Source organism: Salvelinus namaycush, chromosome 27 (assembly GCF_016432855.1).
Source record: "Salvelinus namaycush isolate Seneca chromosome 27, SaNama_1.0, whole genome shotgun sequence".
NCBI lineage: Eukaryota > Metazoa > Chordata > Actinopteri > Salmoniformes > Salmonidae > Salvelinus > Salvelinus namaycush.
The window spans coordinates 2,012,459-2,030,025 of NC_052333.1; the positions used below are offsets into that span (position 1 = coordinate 2,012,459).

The window sequence follows — 17,567 nt, forward strand, 5'->3', positions numbered from 1 at the left end:
GATATAGAGCCAGTAGATAATGGACTGACGAGAGGGGATAGAGCCAGTTGATAATGTACTGACTGAGGGGGGACAGAGACAGTAGATAATGGACTGACTGAGAGGGGATAGAGCCAGTAGATAATGGACTGACTGAGGGGGGATAGAGCCAGTAGATAATGGACTGACAGAGGGGACAGAGACAGTAGATAATGGACTGACTGAGAGGGGATAGAGCCAGTAGAATAATGGACTGCCTGAGGGGGGATAGAGCCAGTAGATAATGGACTGACTGAGAGGGGATAGAGCCAGTTGATAATGGACTGACTGAGGGGGGACAGAGACAGTAGATAATGGACTGACTGAGAGGGGGATAGAGCCAGTAGAAAATGGGCTGACTGAGGGGGGATAGAGCCAGTAGATAATGGACTGACTGAGAGGGGATAGAGCCAGTTGATAATGTACTGACTGAGGGGGGACAGAGACAGTAGATAATGGACTGACTGACGGGGGATAGAGCCAGGTAGATAATGACTGACTGAGGGGGGATAGAGCCAGTAGATAATGGACTGACAGAGGGGACAGAGACAGTAGATAATGGACTGACTGAGAGGGGATAGAGCCAGTAGAATAATGGACTGCCTGAGGGGGGATAGAGCCAGTAGATAATGGACTGACTGAGAGGGGATAGAGCCAGTTGATAATGGACTGACTGAGGGGGGACAGAGACAGTAGATAATGGACTGACTGAGAGGGGGATAGAGCCAGTAGAAAATGGGCTGACTGAGGGGGGATAGAGCCAGTAGATAATGGGCTGACTGAGGGGGGATAGAGCCAGTAGATAATGGGCTGACTGAGGGGGGATAGAGCCAGTAGATAATGGACTGACTGAGGGGGGATAGAGCCAGTAGATAATGGACTGACTGAGGGGGGATAGAGACAGTAGATAATGAACTGACTGAGAGGGGATAGAGCCAGTAGATAATGGACTGACTGAGGGGGATAGAGCCAGTAGATAATGGACTGACTGAGGGGGTGAATAGAGCCGTTGATAATCGACTGACTGAGGGGGGGATAGAGCAGTAGATAATGACTGACTGAGGGGGGATAGAGCCAGTAGATAATGGACTGACTGAGAGGGGATAGAGCCAGTAGATAATGGACTGACTGAGGATGAATAGAGCCAGTTGATAATGGACTGACTGAGGGGGATGAATAGAGCCAGTTGAAAGGACTGACTGAGGGGGGATAGAGCCAGTAGGTAAGGACTGACTGAGAGGGGATAGAGACAGTAAAATGGACTGACTGAGAGGGGGATAGAGACAGTAGTAATGGACGACTGAAGGGGGATAGAGCCAGTAGATAATGGACTGACTGAGGGGGATAGAGCCAGTAGATAATGGCTGACTGAGGGGGGATAGAGCCAGTAGATAATGGGCTGACTGAGAGGAGATAGAGCCAGTAGATAATGGACTGACTGAGAGGGGATAGAGCCAGTTGATAATGGACTGACTGAGGGGGGACAGAGACAGTAGATAATGGACTGACTGACAGGGGATAGAGCCAGTAGATAATGGACTGACTGAGGGGGATAGAGCCAGTAGATAATGGACTGACAGAGGGGACAGAGACAGTAGATAATGGACTGACTGAGAGGGGATAGAGCCAGTAGAATAATGGACTGCTGAGGGGGATAGAGCCAGTAGATAATGGACTGACAGAGGGGATAGAGCCAGTGATAATGGACTGACTGAGGGGGACAGAGACAGTAGATAATGGACTGACTGAGAGGGGATAGAGCCAGTAGAAAATGGGCTGACTGAGGGGGGATAGAGCCAGTAGATAATGGACTGACTGAGAGGGGATAGAGCCAGTTGATAATGTACTGACTGAGGGGGGACAGAGACAGTAGATAATGGACTGACTGACAGGGGGATAGAGCCAGTAGATAATGGACTGACTGAGGGGGGATAGAGCCAGTAGATAATGGACTGACAGAGGGGACAGAGACAGTAGATATGGACTGACTGAGAGGGGTAGAGCCAGTAGAATAATGGACTGCCTGAGGGGGATAGAGCCAGTAGATAAGGACTGACTGAGAGGGATAGAGCCAGTTGAAATGGACTGACTGAGGGGGACAGAGACAGTAGATAATGGACTGACTGAGAGGGGGATAGAGCCAGTAGAAAATGGCTGACTGAGGGGGGATAGAGCAGTAGATAATGGCTGACTGAGGGGGATAGAGCCAGTAGATAATGGGCTGACTGAGGGGGGATAGAGCCAATAGATAATGGACTGACTGAGGGGGGACAGAGACAGTAGATAATGGACTGACTGAGGGGGGATAGAGACAGTAGATAATGAACTGACTGAGAGGGGATAGAGCCAGTAGATAATGGACTGACTGAGGGGGGATAGATCCAGTAGATAATGGACTGACTGAGGGGGATGAATAGAGCCAGTTGATAATGGACTGACTGAGGGGGGATAGAGCCAGTAGATAATGGACTGACTGAGGGGGGATAGAGCCAGTAGATAATGGACTGACTGAGAGGGGATAGAGCCAGTAGATAATGGACTGACTGAGGATGAATAGAGCCAGTTGATAATGGACTGACTGAGGGGGATGAATAGAGCCAGTTGATAATGGACTGACTGAGGGGGGATAGAGCCAGTAGATAATGGACTGACTGAGGGGGATGAATAGAGCCAGTGATAATGGACTGACTGAGGGGGGATAGAGCCAGTAGATAATGGACTGACTGAGGGGGATAGAGCCAGTAGATAATGGACTGACTGAGAGGGGATAGAGCCAGTAGATAATGGACTGACTGAGGGGGGACAGAGAGAGTAGATAATGGACTGACTGAGAGGGGATAGAGCCAGTTGATAATGGACTGACTGAGGGGGGATAGATCCAGTAGATAATGGACTGACTGAGGGATGAATAGAGCCAGTTGATAATCGACTGACTGAGGGGGGGATTAGACAGTAGATAATGGACTGATGGGGGGGGGATAGAGCCAGTAGATAATGGACTGCCTGAGAGGGGATAGAGCCAGTAGATATGGACTGACTGAGGGGGGACAGAGAGAGTAGATAATGGACTGACTGAGAGGAGATAGAGCCAGTAGATAATGGACTGACTGAGAGGGGATAGAGCCAGTAGATAATGGACTGACTGAGAGGGGGATAGAGCCAGTAGAAAATGGGCTGACTGAGGGGGGATAGAGCCAGTAGATAATGGGCTGAGTGAGAGGAGATAGAGCCAGTAGATAATGGACTGACTGAGAGGGGATAGAGCCAGTTGATAATGGACTGACTGAGGGGGGACAGAGACAGTAGATAATGGACTGACTGAGAGGGGGATAGAGCCAGTAGATAATGGACTGACTGAGGGGGATAGATCCAGTAGATAAAGACTGACTGAAAGGGGATAGAGCAGTAGATAATGGACTGACTGAGGGGGGACAGAGAGAGTAGATAATGGACTGACTGAGAGGAGATAGAGCCAGTAGATAATGGACTGACTGAGAGGGGATAGAGCCAGTAGATAATGGACTGACTGAGAGGGGGATAGAGCCAGTAGAAAATGGACTGACTGAGGGGGGATAGAGCCAGTAGGTAATGGACTGACAGACGGGGATAGAGACAGTAGATAATGGACTGACTGAGAGGGGGATAGGGACAGTAGATAATGGACTGACTGAGAGGGGGATAGAGCCAGTAGATAATGGACTGACTGAGGGGGGATAGAGCCAGTAGATAATGGACTGACTGAGAGGGGATAGAGCCAGTAGATAATGGACTGACTGGGAGGGGATAGAGCCAGTAGATAATGGACTGACTGAGAGGGGGATAGAGCCAGTAGATAATGGACTGACTGAGGGGGGATAGATCCAGTAGATAATGGACTGACTGAGAAGGGATAGAGCCAGTGGATAATGGACTGACTGAGGGGGGATAGAGCCAGTAGATAATGGACTGACTGAGAGGGGACAGAGACAGTAGATAATGGACTGACTGAGAGGGGGATAGAGCCAGTAGAAAATGGGCTGACTGAGGGGGGATAGAGCCAGTAGATAATGGGCTGACTGAGGGAGGATAGAGCCAGTACATAATGGGCTGACTGAGGGGGGATAGAGCCAGTAGATAATGGACTGACTGAGAGGGGGGATAGAGACAGTAGATAATGAACTGACTGAGAGGGGATAGAGCCAGTAGATAATGGACTGACTGAGGGGGGTGATCAGTAGATAATGGACTGACTGAGGGGGATGAATAGAGCCAGTTGATAATGGACTGACTGAGGGGGATAGAGCCAGTAGATAATGGACTGACTGAGGGGGGATAGAGCCAGTAGATAATGGACTGACTGAGAGGGGATAGAGCCAGTAGATAATGGACTGACTGAGGGGATGAATAGAGCCAGTTGATAATGGACTGACGGGGGGGGATAGAGCCAGTAGGTAATGGACTGACTGAGAGGGGGATAGAGACAGTAGATAATGGACTGACTGAGAGGGGGATAGAGACAGTAGATAATGGACTGACTGAGAGGGGGATAGAGCCAGAAGATAATGGACTGACTGAGGAGGGATAGAGCCAGTAGATAATGGACTGACTGAGAGGGGATAGAGGCAGTAGATAATGGACTGACTGGGAGGGGATAGAGCCAGAAGTAATGGACTGACTGAGAGGGGATAGAGCCAGTAGATAATGGACTGACTGAGGGGGGATAGATCCAGTAGATAATGGACTGACTGAGAGGGATAGGCCAGTAGATAATGGACTGACTGAGGGGGATAGAGCCAGTAGATAATGGATGCCTGAGAGGGGATAGAGCCAGTAGATAAGGACTGCGCGAAGGATAGAGCAGTAGATAATGGACTGACTGAGGGGGATAGAGCCAGTAGTAATGGACTGACTGAGAGGGGGATAGAGACAGTAGATAATGGACTGACTGAGAGGGGATAGAGACAGTAGATAATGGACTGACTGAGAGGGGATAGAGCCAGAAGATAATGGACTGACTGAGGGGGGATAGAGCCAGTAGATAAGGACTGACTGAGAGGGGATAGAGCCAGTAGATAATGGACTGACGGGAGGGGAAGAGCCAGTAGATAATGGATGACTGAGAGGGGATAGATCCAGTAGATAATGGACTGACTGAGGGGGGATAGATCCAGTAGGTAATGGACTGACTGAGAGGGGATAGAGCTAGTAGATAATGGACTGACTGAGGGGGAATAGAGCCAGCATATAATGGACTGACTGAGAGGGGATAGAGCCAGTAGATAATGGACTGACTGAGAGGGGATAGAGCCAGTAGATAATGGACTGACTGAGAGGGGATAGAGCCAGTAGATAATGGACTGACTGAGGGGGGACAGAGAGAGTAGATAATGGACTGACTGAGAGGAGATAGAGCCAGTAGATAATGGACTGACTGAGAGGGGATGAGCCAGTAGATAATGGACTGACTGAGGGGGATAGAGCCAGTAGAAAATGGGCTGACTGAGGGGGATAGAGCCAGTAGATAATGGGCTGACTGAGAGGAGATAGAGCCAGTAGATAATGGACTGACTGAGAGGGGATAGAGCCAGTTGATAATGGACTGACTGAGGGGGGACAGAGACAGTAGAAATGGACTGACTGACGGGGATAAGACAGTAGATAATGGACTGACTGAGGGGGATAGAGCCAGTAGATAATGGACTGACAGAGGGGACAGAGACAGTAGATAATGGACTGACTGAGAGGGGATAGAGCCAGTAGAATAATGGACTGCCTGAGGGGGGATAGAGCCAGTAGATAATGGACTGACTGAGAAGGGATAGAGCCAGTGGATAATGGACTGACTGAGGGGGACAGAGACAGTAGATAATGGACTGACTGAGAGGGGGTAGAGCCAGTAGAAAATGGGCTGACTGAGGGGATAGAGCCAGTAGATAATGGACTGACTGAGAGGGGATAGAGCCAGTTGTAATGTACTGACTGAGGGGGGACAGAGACAGTAGATAATGGACTGACTGACAGGGGGATAGAGCCAGTAGATAATGGACTGACTGAGGGGGGATAGAGCCAGTAGATAATGGATGACAGAGGGGATAGAGACAGTAGATAATGGACTGACTGAGAAGGGATAGAGCCAGTAGAATAATGGACTGCCTGAGAGGGGATAGAGCCAGTAGATAATGGACTGACTGAGGGGGATAGAGCCAGTTGATAATGGACTGACTGAGGGGGACAGAGACAGTAGATAATGGACTGACTGAGAGGGGGATAGAGCCAGTAGAAAATGGGCTGACTGAGGGGGGATAGAGCCAGTAGATAAGGGCTGACTGAGGGGGGATAGAGCCAGTAGATAATGGCTGACTGAGGGGGATATGCCAATAGATAATGGACTGACTGAGGGGGACAGAGCCAGTAGATAATGGACTGACTGAGGGGGGATAGAGACAGTAGATAATGAACTGACTGAGAGGGGATAGAGCCAGTAGATAATTTACTGACTGAGGGGGGATAGAGCCAGTAGATAATGGACTGACTGAGGGGATGAATAGAGCCAGTTGATAATGGACTGACTGAGGGGGGATAGAGCCAGTAGATAATGGACTGACTGAGGGGGGATAGAGCCAGTAGATAATGGACTGACTGAGAGGGGATAGAGCCAGTAGATAATGGACTGACTGAGGATGAATAGAGCCAGTAGAAAATGGGCTGACTGAGGGGGGATAGAGCCAGTAGATAATGGACTGACTGAGGGGGGATAGAGCCAGTAGGTAATGGACTGACTGAGAGGGGGATAGAGACAGTAGATAATGGACTGACTGAGAGGGGGATAGAGACAGTAGATAATGGACTGACTGAGAGGGGGATAGAGCCAGTAGATAATGGACTGACTGAGGGGGGATAGAGCCAGTAGATAATGGGCTGACTGAGGGGGGATAGAGCCAGTAGATAATGGGCTGACTGAGAGGAGATAGAGCCAGTAGATAATGGACTGACTGAGAGGGGATAGAGCCAGTTGATAATGGACTGACTGAGGGGGGACAGAGACAGTAGATATGGACTGACGACAGGGGGATGAGCCAGTAGATAATGGACTGACTGAGGGGGATAGAGCCAGTAGATAATGGACTGACAGAGGGGACAGAGACAGTGATAATGGACTGACTGAGAGGGGATAGAGCCAGTAGAATAATGGACTGCCTGAGGGGGGATAGAGCCAGTAGATAATGGACTGACTGAGAGGGGATAGAGCCAGTTGATAATGGACTGACTGAGGGGGAAGAAGGACAGTAGATATGGACTGACTGAGAGGGGGATAGAGCCAGTAGAAAATGGGCTGACTGAGGGGGGATAGAGCCAGTAGATAATGGACTGACTGAGAGGGGATAGAGCCAGTTGATAATGTACTGACTGAGGGGGGACAGAGACAGTAGATAATGGACTGACTGAGAGGGGATAGAGCCAGTAGATAATGGACTGACTGAGGGGGGATAGAGCCAGTAGATAATGGACTGACAGAGGGGACAGAGACAGTAGATAATGGACTGACTGAGAGGGGATAGAGCCAGTAGAATAAGGACTGCCTGAGGGGGGATAGAGCCAGTAGATAATGGACTGACTGAGAGGGATAGAGCCAGTTGATAATGGACTGACTGAGGGGGGACAGAGACAGTAGATAATGGACTGACTGAGAGGGGGATAGAGCCAGTAGAAAATGGGCTGACTGAGGGGGGATAGAGCCAGTAGATAATGGGCTGACTGAGGGGGGATAGAGCCAGTAGATAATGGGCTGACTGAGGGGGGATAGTGCCAATAGATAATGGACTGACTGAGGGGGGACAGAGACAGTAGATATGGACTGACTGGGGGGGATAGAGACAGTAGATAATGAACTGACTGAGAGGGGATAGAGCCAGTAGATAATGGACTGACTGAGGGGGGATAGATCCAGTAGATAATGGACTGACTGAGGGGGATGAATAGAGCCAGTTGATAATGGACTGACTGAGGGGGGGATAGAGCCAGTAGATAATGGACTGACTGAGGGGGGGATAGAGCCAGTAGATAATGGCTGACTGAGAGGGGATAGAGCCAGTAGATAATGGACTGACTGAGGAGATAGAGCCAGTTGATAATGGACTGACTGAGGGGATGAATGAGCCAGTTGATAATGGACTGACTGAGGGGGGATAGAGCCAGTAGGTAATGGACTGACTGAGAGGGGGATAGAGACAGTAGATAATGGACTGACTGAGAGGGGGATAGAGACAGTAGATAATGGACTGACTGAGAGGGGGATAGAGCCAGTAGATAATGGACTGACTGAGGGGGGATAGAGCCAGTAGATAATGGACTGACTGAGAGGGGATAGAGCCAGTAGATAATGGACTGACTGGGAGGGGATAGAGCCAGAAGATAATGGACTGACTGAGAGGGGGATAGAGCCAGTAGATAATGGACTGACTGAGGGGGATAGATCCAGTAGATAATAGACTGACTAAAGGGGATAGAGCCAGTAGATAATGGACTGACTGAGGGGGACAGAGAGAAGATAATGGACTGACTGAGAGGAGATAGAGCCAGTAGATAATGGACTGACTGAGAGGGGATAGAGCCAGAAGATAATGGACTGACTGAGAGGGGGATAGAGCCATAGTGAAAAATGGACTGACTGAGGGGGGATAGAGCCAGTAGGTAATGGACTGACAGAGGGGATAGAGACAGTAGATAATGGACTGACTGAGAGGGGGATAGGGACAGTAGATAATGGACTGACTGAGAGGGGGATAGAGCCAGAAGATAATGGACTGACTGAGGGGGATAGGCCAGTAGATAATGGACTGACTGAGAGGGGATAGAGCCAGTAGATAATGGACTGACTGGGAGGGATAGAGCCAGTAGATATGGACTGACTGAGAGGGGATAGAGCCAGTAGATAATGGATGACTGAGTGGGGATAGATCAGTAGATAATGGACTGACTGAGAGGGGATAGAGCAGTAGATAATGGACGACTGGGGGGGATAGAGCCAGCATATAATGGACTGACTGAGAGGGGATAGAGCCAGTAGATAATGGACTGCCTGAGAGGGGATAGAGCCAGTAGATAATGGACTGACTGAGAGGGGATAGAGCCAGTAGATAATGGACTGACTGAGGGGGGACAGAGAGAGTAGATAATGGACTGACTGAGAGGAGATAGAGCCAGTAGATAATGGACTGACTGAGGGGGGATAGAGCCAGTAGATAATGGACTGACAGAGGGGATAGAGCCAGTAGATAATGGACTGACTGAGAGGGGGATAGAGCCAGTAGAAAATGGGCTGACTGAGGGGGGATAGAGCCAGAGATAATGGGCTGACTGAGAGGAGATAGAGCCAGTAGATAATGGACTGACTGAGAGGGGATAGAGCCAGTTGATAATGGACTGACTGAGGGGGACAGAGACGGAGATAATGGACTGACTGAGAGGGGGATAGAGCCAGTAGATAATGGACTGACTGAGGGGGGATAGAGCCAGTAGATAATGGACTGACAGAGGGACAGAGACAGTAGATAATGGACTGACTGAGAGGGGATAGAGCCAGTAGAATAATGGACTGCCTGAGGGGGATAGAGCCAGTAGATAATGGACTGACTGAGAGGGGATAGAGCCAGTAGATAATGGACTGACTGAGAGGGGATAGAGCCAGTTGATAATGGACTGACTGAGGGGGGATAGAGCCAGTAGATAATGGACTGACTGAGAGGGGACAGAGCCAGTAGATAATGGGCTGACTGAGAGGGGATAGAGCCAGTTGATAATGGACTGACTGAGGGGGGACAGAGACAGTAGATAATGGACTGACTGAGAGGGGGATAGAGCCAGTAGATAATGGACTGACTGAGGGGGGATAGATCCAGTAGATAATGGACTGACTGAGGGGGATGAATAGAGCCAGTTGATAATGGACTGACTGAGGGGGGATAGAGCCAGTAGATAATGGACTGACTGAGGGGGATAGAGCCAGTAGATAATGGACTGACTGAGAGGGGATAGAGCCAGTAGATAATGGACTGACTGAGGGGGATGAATAGAGCCAGTTGATAATGGACTGACTGAGGGGGGATAGAGCCAGTAGGTAATGGACTGACTGAGAGGGGGATAGAGACAGTAGATAATGGACTGACTGAGAGGGGGATAGAGACAGTAGATAATGGACTGACTGAGAGGGGGATAGAGCCAGAAGATAATGGACTGACTGAGGAGGGATAGAGCCAGTAGATAATGGACTGACTGAGAGGGGATAGAGGCAGTAGATAATGGACTGACTGGGAGGGGATAGAGCCAGAAGATAATGGACTGACTGAGAGGGGGATAGAGCCAGTAGATAATGGACTGACTGAGGGGGGATAGATCCAGTAGATAATGGACTGACTGAGAGGGGATAGAGCCAGTAGATAATGGACTGACTGAGGGGGGATAGAGCCAGTAGATAATGGACTGACTGAGAGGGGATAGAGCCAGTAGATAATGGACTGCCTGAGAGGGGATAGAGCCAGTAGATAATGGACTGACTGAGGGGGGATAGAGCCAGTAGGTAATGGACTGACTGAGAGGGGGATAGAGACAGTAGATAATGGACTGACTGAGAGGGGGATAGAGACAGTAGATAATGGACTGACTGAGAGGGGGATAGAGCCAGAAGATAATGGATGATGAGGGGGGATAGAGCCAGTAGATAATGGACTGACTGAGAGGGATAGAGCCAGTAGATAGGACTGACTGGGAGGGGATAGAGCCAGTAGATAATGGACTGACTGAGAGGGGGATAGATCCAGTAGATAATGGACTGACTGAGGGGGGATAGATCCAGTAGGTAATGGACTGACTGAGAGGGGATAGAGCTAGTAGATAATGGACTGACTGAGGGGGGATAGAGCCAGCATATATGACTGCTGAGAGGGGATAGAGCCAGTAGATAATGGACTGCCTGAGAGGGGATAGAGCCAGTAGATAATGGACTGACTGAGAGGGGATAGAGCCAGTAGATAATGGACTGACTGAGGGGGGACAGAGAGAGTAGATAATGGACTGACTGAGAGGAGATAGAGCCAGTAGATAATGGACTGACTGAGAGGGGATAGAGCCAGTAGATAATGGACTGACTGAGAGGGGATAGAGCCAGTAGAAAATGGGCTGACTGAGGGGGGATAGAGCCAGTAGATAATGGGCTGACTGAGAGGAGATAGAGCCAGTAGATAATGGACTGACTGAGAGGGGATAGAGCCAGTTGATAATGGACTGACTGAGGGGGGACAGAGACAGTAGATAATGGACTGACTGACAGGGGGATAGAGCCAGTAGATAATGGACTGACTGAGGGGGGATAGAGCCAGTAGATAATGGACTGACAGAGGGGACAGAGACAGTAGATAATGGACTGACTGAGAGGGGATAGAGCCAGTAGAATAATGGACGCCTGAGGGGGATAGAGCCAGTAGATAATGGACTGACTGAGAGGGGATAGAGCCAGTTGATAATGGACTGACTGAGGGGGGACAGAGACAGTAGATAATGGACTGACTGAGAGGGGGATAGAGCAGTAAAATGGGCTGACTGAGGGGGGATAGAGCCAGTAGATAATGGGCTGACTGAGGGGGATAGAGCCAGTAGATAATGGGCTGACTGAGGGGGGATAGAGCCAGTAGATAATGGACTGACTGAGGGGGGATAGAGACAGTAGATAATGGACTGACTGAGAGGGGATAGAGCCAGTAGATAATGGACTGACTGAGGGGGGATAGATCCAGTAGATAATGGACTGACTGAGGGGGATGAATAGAGCCAGTTGATAATGGACTGACTGAGGGGGGGATAGAGCCAGTAGATAATGGACTGACTGAGGGGGGATAGAGCCAGTAGATAATGGACTGACTGAGAGGGGATAGAGCCAGTAGATAATGGACTGACTGAGGATGAATAGAGCCAGTTGATAATGGACTGACTGAGGGGGATGAATAGAGCCAGTTGATAATGGACTGACTGAGGGGGATAGAGCCAGTAGGTAATGGACTGACTGAGAGGGGGATAGAGACAGTAGATAATGGACTGACTGAGAGGGGGATAGAGACAGTAGATAATGGACTGACTGAGAGGGGGATAGAGCCAGTAGATAATGGACTGACTGAGGGGGGATAGAGCCAGTAGATAATGGACTGACTGAGAGGGGATAGAGCAGTAGATAATGGACTGACTGGGAGGGGATAGAGCCAGAAGATAATGGACTGACTGAGAGGGGGATAGAGCCAGTAGATAATGGACTGACTGAGGGGGGATAGATCCAGTAGATAATAGACTGACTGAAAGGGGATAGAGCCAGTAGATAATGGACTGACTGAGGGGGGACAGAGTGAGTAGATAATGGACTGACTGAGAGGAGATAGAGCCAGTAGATAATGGACTGACTGAGAAGGGATAGAGCCAGTAGATAATGGACTGACTGAGAGGGGGATAGAGCCAGTAGAAGGACTGAATGAGGGGGGATAGAGCCAGTAGGTAATGGACTGACAGAGGGGGATAGAGACAGTAGATAATGGACTGACTGAGAGGGGGATAGGGACAGTAGATAATGGACTGACTGAGAGGGGATAGAGCCAGAAGATAATGGACGACTGAGGGGGGATAGAGCCAGTAGATAATGGACTGACTGAGAGGGGATAGAGCCGTAGATAATGGACTGACTGGGAGGGGATAGAGCCAGTAGATAATGGACTGACTGAGAGGGGGATAGAGCAGTAGATAATGGACTGACTGAGGGGGGATAGATCCAGTAGATAATGGACTGACTGAGAGGGATAGAGCCAGTAGATAATGGACTGACTGAGGGGGATAGAGCCAGTAGATAATGGACTGACTGAGAGGGGATAGAGCCAGTAGATAATGGACTGCCTGAGAGGGGATAGAGCCAGTAGATAATGGACTGACTGAGAGGGGATAGAGCCAGTAGATAATGGACTGACTGAGAGGGGATAGAGCCAGTAGATAATGGACTGACTGAGAGGGGGTAGAGCCAGTAGATAATGGACTGACTGAGGGGGGATAGAGCCAGTAGGTAATGGACTGACAGAGGGGGATAGAGACAGTAGATAATGGACTGACTGAGAGGGGGATAGGAACAGTAGATAATGGACTGACTGAGAGGGGGATAGAGCCAGAAGATAATGGACTGACTGAGGGGGGATAGAGCCAGTAGATAATGGACTGACTGAGAGGGGATAGAGCCAGTAGATAATGGACTGACAGAGAGGGGAAGAGCCAGTAGATAATGGATGACTGAGAGGGGGATAGAGCCAGTAGATAATGGACTGACTGAGGGGGATAGATCCAGTAGATAATGGACTGACTGAGAGGGATAGAGCCAGTAGATAATGGACTGACTGAGGGGGGTAGAGCCAGCAGATAATGGACTGACTGAGAGGGGATAGAGCCAGTAGATAATGGACTGCCTGAGAGGGGATAGAGCCAGTAGATAATGGACTGACCGAGAGGGGATAGAGCCAGTAGATAATGGACTGACTGAGGGGGGACAGAGAGAGTAGATAATGGACTGACTGAGAGGAGATAGAGCCAGTAGATAATGGACTGACTGAGAGGGGATAGAGCCAGTAGATAATGGACTGACTGAGAGGGGGATAGAGCCAGTAGAAAATGGGCTGACTGAGGGGGGATAGAGCCAGTAGATAATGGGCTGACTGAGAGGAGATAGAGCCAGTAGATAATGGACTGACTGAGAGGGGATAGAGCCAGTTGATAATGGACTGACTGAGGGGGGACAGAGACAGTAGATAATGGACTGACTGAGAGGGGATAGAGCCATAGATAATGGACTGACTGAGGGGGGATAGAGCCAGTAGATATTGGACTGACAGAGGGGACAGAGACAGTAGATAATGGACTGACTGAGAGGGGATAGAGCCAGTAGAATAATGGACTGACTGAGAGGGGGATAGAGCCAGTAGATAATTGACTGACTGAGGGGGGATAGAGACAGTAGATAATGGACTGACTGAGGGGGGATAGAGCCAGTAGATAATGGACTGACTGAGGGGGATAGAGCCAGTAGATAATGGACTGACTGAGAGGGGATAGAGCCAGTAGATAATGGACTGACTGAGGATGAATAGAGCCAATTGATAATGGACTGAGGGGGATGAATAGAGCCAGTTGATAATGGATTGACTGAGGGAGGATAGAGCCAGTAGGTAATGGACTGACTGAGAGGGGGATAGAGCCAGTAGATAATGGACTGACTGAGAGGGGATAGAGGCAGTAGATAATGGACTGACTGGGAGGGGATAGAGCCAGAAGATAATGGACTGACTGAGAGGGGACAGAGCCAGTAGATAATGGACTGACTGAGGGGGGATAGATCCAGTAGATAATAGACTGACTGAAAGGGGATAGAGCCAGTAGATAATGGACTGACTGAGGGGGGACAGAGAGAGTAGATAATGGACTGACTGAGAGGAGATAGAGCCAGTAGATAATGGACTGACTGAGAGGGGATAGAGCCAGTAGATAATGGACTGACTGAGAGGGGGATAGAGCCAGTAGAAAATGGACTGACTGAGGGGGGATAGAGCCAGTAGGTAATGGACTGACAGAGGGGGATAGAGACAGTAGATAATGGACTGACTGAGAGGGGGATAGGGACAGTAGATAATGGACTGACTGAGAGGGGGATAGAGCCAGAAGATAATGGACTGACGAGGGGGGATAGAGCCAGTAGATAATGGACTGACTGAGAGGGGATAGAGCCAGTAGATAATGGACTGACTGGGAGGGGATAGAGCCAGTAGATAATGGACTGACTGAGAGGGGGATAGAGCCAGTAGATAATGGACTGACTGAGGGGGGATAGATCCAGTAGATAATGGACTGACTGAGAGGGGATAGAGCCAGTAGATAATGGACTGACTGAGGGGGGATAGAGCCAGCATATAATGGACTGACTGAGAGGGGATAGAGCCAGTAGATAATGGACTGCCTGAGAGGGGATAGAGCCAGTAGATAATGGACTGCCTGAGAGGGGATAGAGCCAGTAGATAATGGACTGACTGAGGGGGGACAGAGAGAGTAGATAATGGACTGACTGAGAGGAGATAGAGCCAGTAGATAATGGACTGACTGAGAGGGGATAGAGCCAGTAGATAATGGAGACTGAGAGGGGGATAGAGCCAGTAGAAAATGGGCTGACTGAGGGGGGATAGAGCCAGTAGATAATGGGCTGACTGAGAGGAGATAGAGCCAGTAGATAATGGACTGACTGAGAGGGGATAGAGCCAGTTGATAATGGACTGACTGAGGGGGGACAGAGACAGTAGATAATGGACTGACTGAGAGGGGATAGAGCCAGTAGATAATGGACTGACTGAGGGGGATAGAGCAAGTAGAAAATGGGCTGACTGAGGGGACAGAGACAGTAGATAATGGACTGACTGAGAGGGGATAGAGCCAGTAGAATAATGGACTGCCTGAGGGGGATAGAGCCAGTAGATAATGGACTGACTGAGAGGGGATAGAGCCAGTAGATAATGGACTGACTGAGAGGGGATAGAGCCAGTTGATAATGGACTGACTGAGGGGGGATAGAGCCAGTAGATAATGGACTGACTGAGAGGGGACAGAGCCAGTAGATAATGGGCTGACTGAGAGGGGATAGAGAGCCAGTTTATAATGGACTGACTGGGGGGACAGAGACAGTAGATAATGGACTGACTGAGAGGGGGATAGAGCCAGTAGATAATTGACTGACTGAGGGGGGATAGAGACAGTAGATAATGGACTGACTGAGGGGGGATAGAGCCAGTAGATAATGGACTGACTGAGGGGGGATAGAGCCAGTAGATAATGGACTGACTGAGAGGGGATAGAACCAGTAGATAATGGACTGACTGAGGAGGAATAGAGCCAATGATAATGGAATGAGGGGGATGAATAGGCAGTGATAATGGATTGACTGAGGGGGGATAGAGCCAGTAGATAATGGAATGACTGAGGGGGGATAGATCTAGTAGATAATGGACTGACTGAGAGGAGATAGAGCCAGTAGATAATGGACTGACTGAGAGGGGATAGAGCCAGTTGATAATGGACTGACTGAGGGGGGACAGAGACAGTAGATAATGGACTGACTGAGAGGGGGATAGAGCCAGTAGATAATGGACTGACTGAGGGGGGATAGAGCCAGTAGATAATGGACTGACTGAGAGGGGACAGAGACAGTAGATAATGGACTGACTGAGAGGGGATAGAGCCAGTAGAATAATGGACTGCCTGAGGGGGATAGAGCCAGTAGATAATGGACTGACTGAGAGGGGATAGAGCCAGTAGATAATGGACTGACTGAGAGGGGATAGAGCCAGTTGATAATGGACTGACTGAGGGGGGATAGAGCCAGTAGATAATGGACTGACTGAGAGGGGACAGAGACAGTAGATAATGGACTGACTGAGAGGGGATAGAGCCAGTAGATAATGGACTGACTGAGGGGGGGGATAGAGACAGTAGATAATGGACTGACTGAGGGGGGATAGAGCCAGTAGATAATGGGCTGACTGAGGGGGGACAGAGACAGTAGATAATGGACTGACTGAGAGGGGATAGAGCCAGTAGATAATGGACTGACTGAGGGGGGATAGAGCCAGTAGATAATGGACTGACTGAGGGGGGATAGAGCCAGTAGATAATGGGCTGACTGAGGGGGGATAGAGCCAGTAGATAATGGACTGACTGAGGGGGGACAGAGACAGTAGATAATGGACTGACTGAGGGGGGATAGAGCCAGTAGATAATGGGCTGACTGAGGGGGGATAGAGCCAGTAGATAATGACTGAGGGGGGATAGAGCCAGTAGATAATGGGCTGACTGAGGGGGGATAGAGCCAGTAGATAATGGACTGACTGAGGGGGGATAGAGCCAGTAGATAATGGACTGACTGAGAGGGGATAGAGAAGCACTAGCTCAGCAGATTTACCTTCATAGTCTTTAGTTCATATAATATTATATATATAATGTTGAGTTTATATTGTTGATTTGTATATAATACGCTCATTACTGATTCACAATCCACAATAGCCAAGTATGATTTTAGGTGGAGAGAAGTAGCAGGGTCTGTGCTTGTGTGAGTTAAAAGCACATACAGTGTCTGCCTGTTGCCCCATGCATGTGTGTTTCTGTCCGTCTGTGAGTTGACACCAGCTGTGTGTGTGTGTGTTTTGTGTGTTTGTCCATCAGCAGCTGTTGATCAGATATACTTGGCCTAGCAGAGCGCTTGCTTAGCTTCCCTATCGACTGAGAGACAGTTGGAGGGTCTTTCACATCGTCAGGCTGATATTGATCACAGAAATAGTATGCAGTTTAGGACATCAGATACCACAGCCATATGTCCGGCACAATACACACACACACACACACACACACACACACACACACACACACACACACACACACACACACACACACACACACACACACACACACACACACACACACACACACACACACACACACACACAAAGCTAGTGAGTGGA

General features: G+C 49.4%; 1 protein-coding gene across 1 annotated transcript in view; it reads right to left on the minus strand.

Moving 5' to 3' along the window:
* trit1 (tRNA isopentenyltransferase 1) overlaps window positions 1-17,017 on the minus strand; it is a 53,806-nt gene extending 36,789 nt beyond the window's left edge. The window contains exon 1 of the mRNA XM_038965796.1: window positions 17,012-17,017. Coding sequence (XP_038821724.1) covers window positions 17,012-17,017 — 6 coding nt within the window. The remainder of the gene's footprint in view (window positions 1-17,011) is intronic.
* Between the last annotated feature and the right edge of the window lie 550 nt (window positions 17,018-17,567).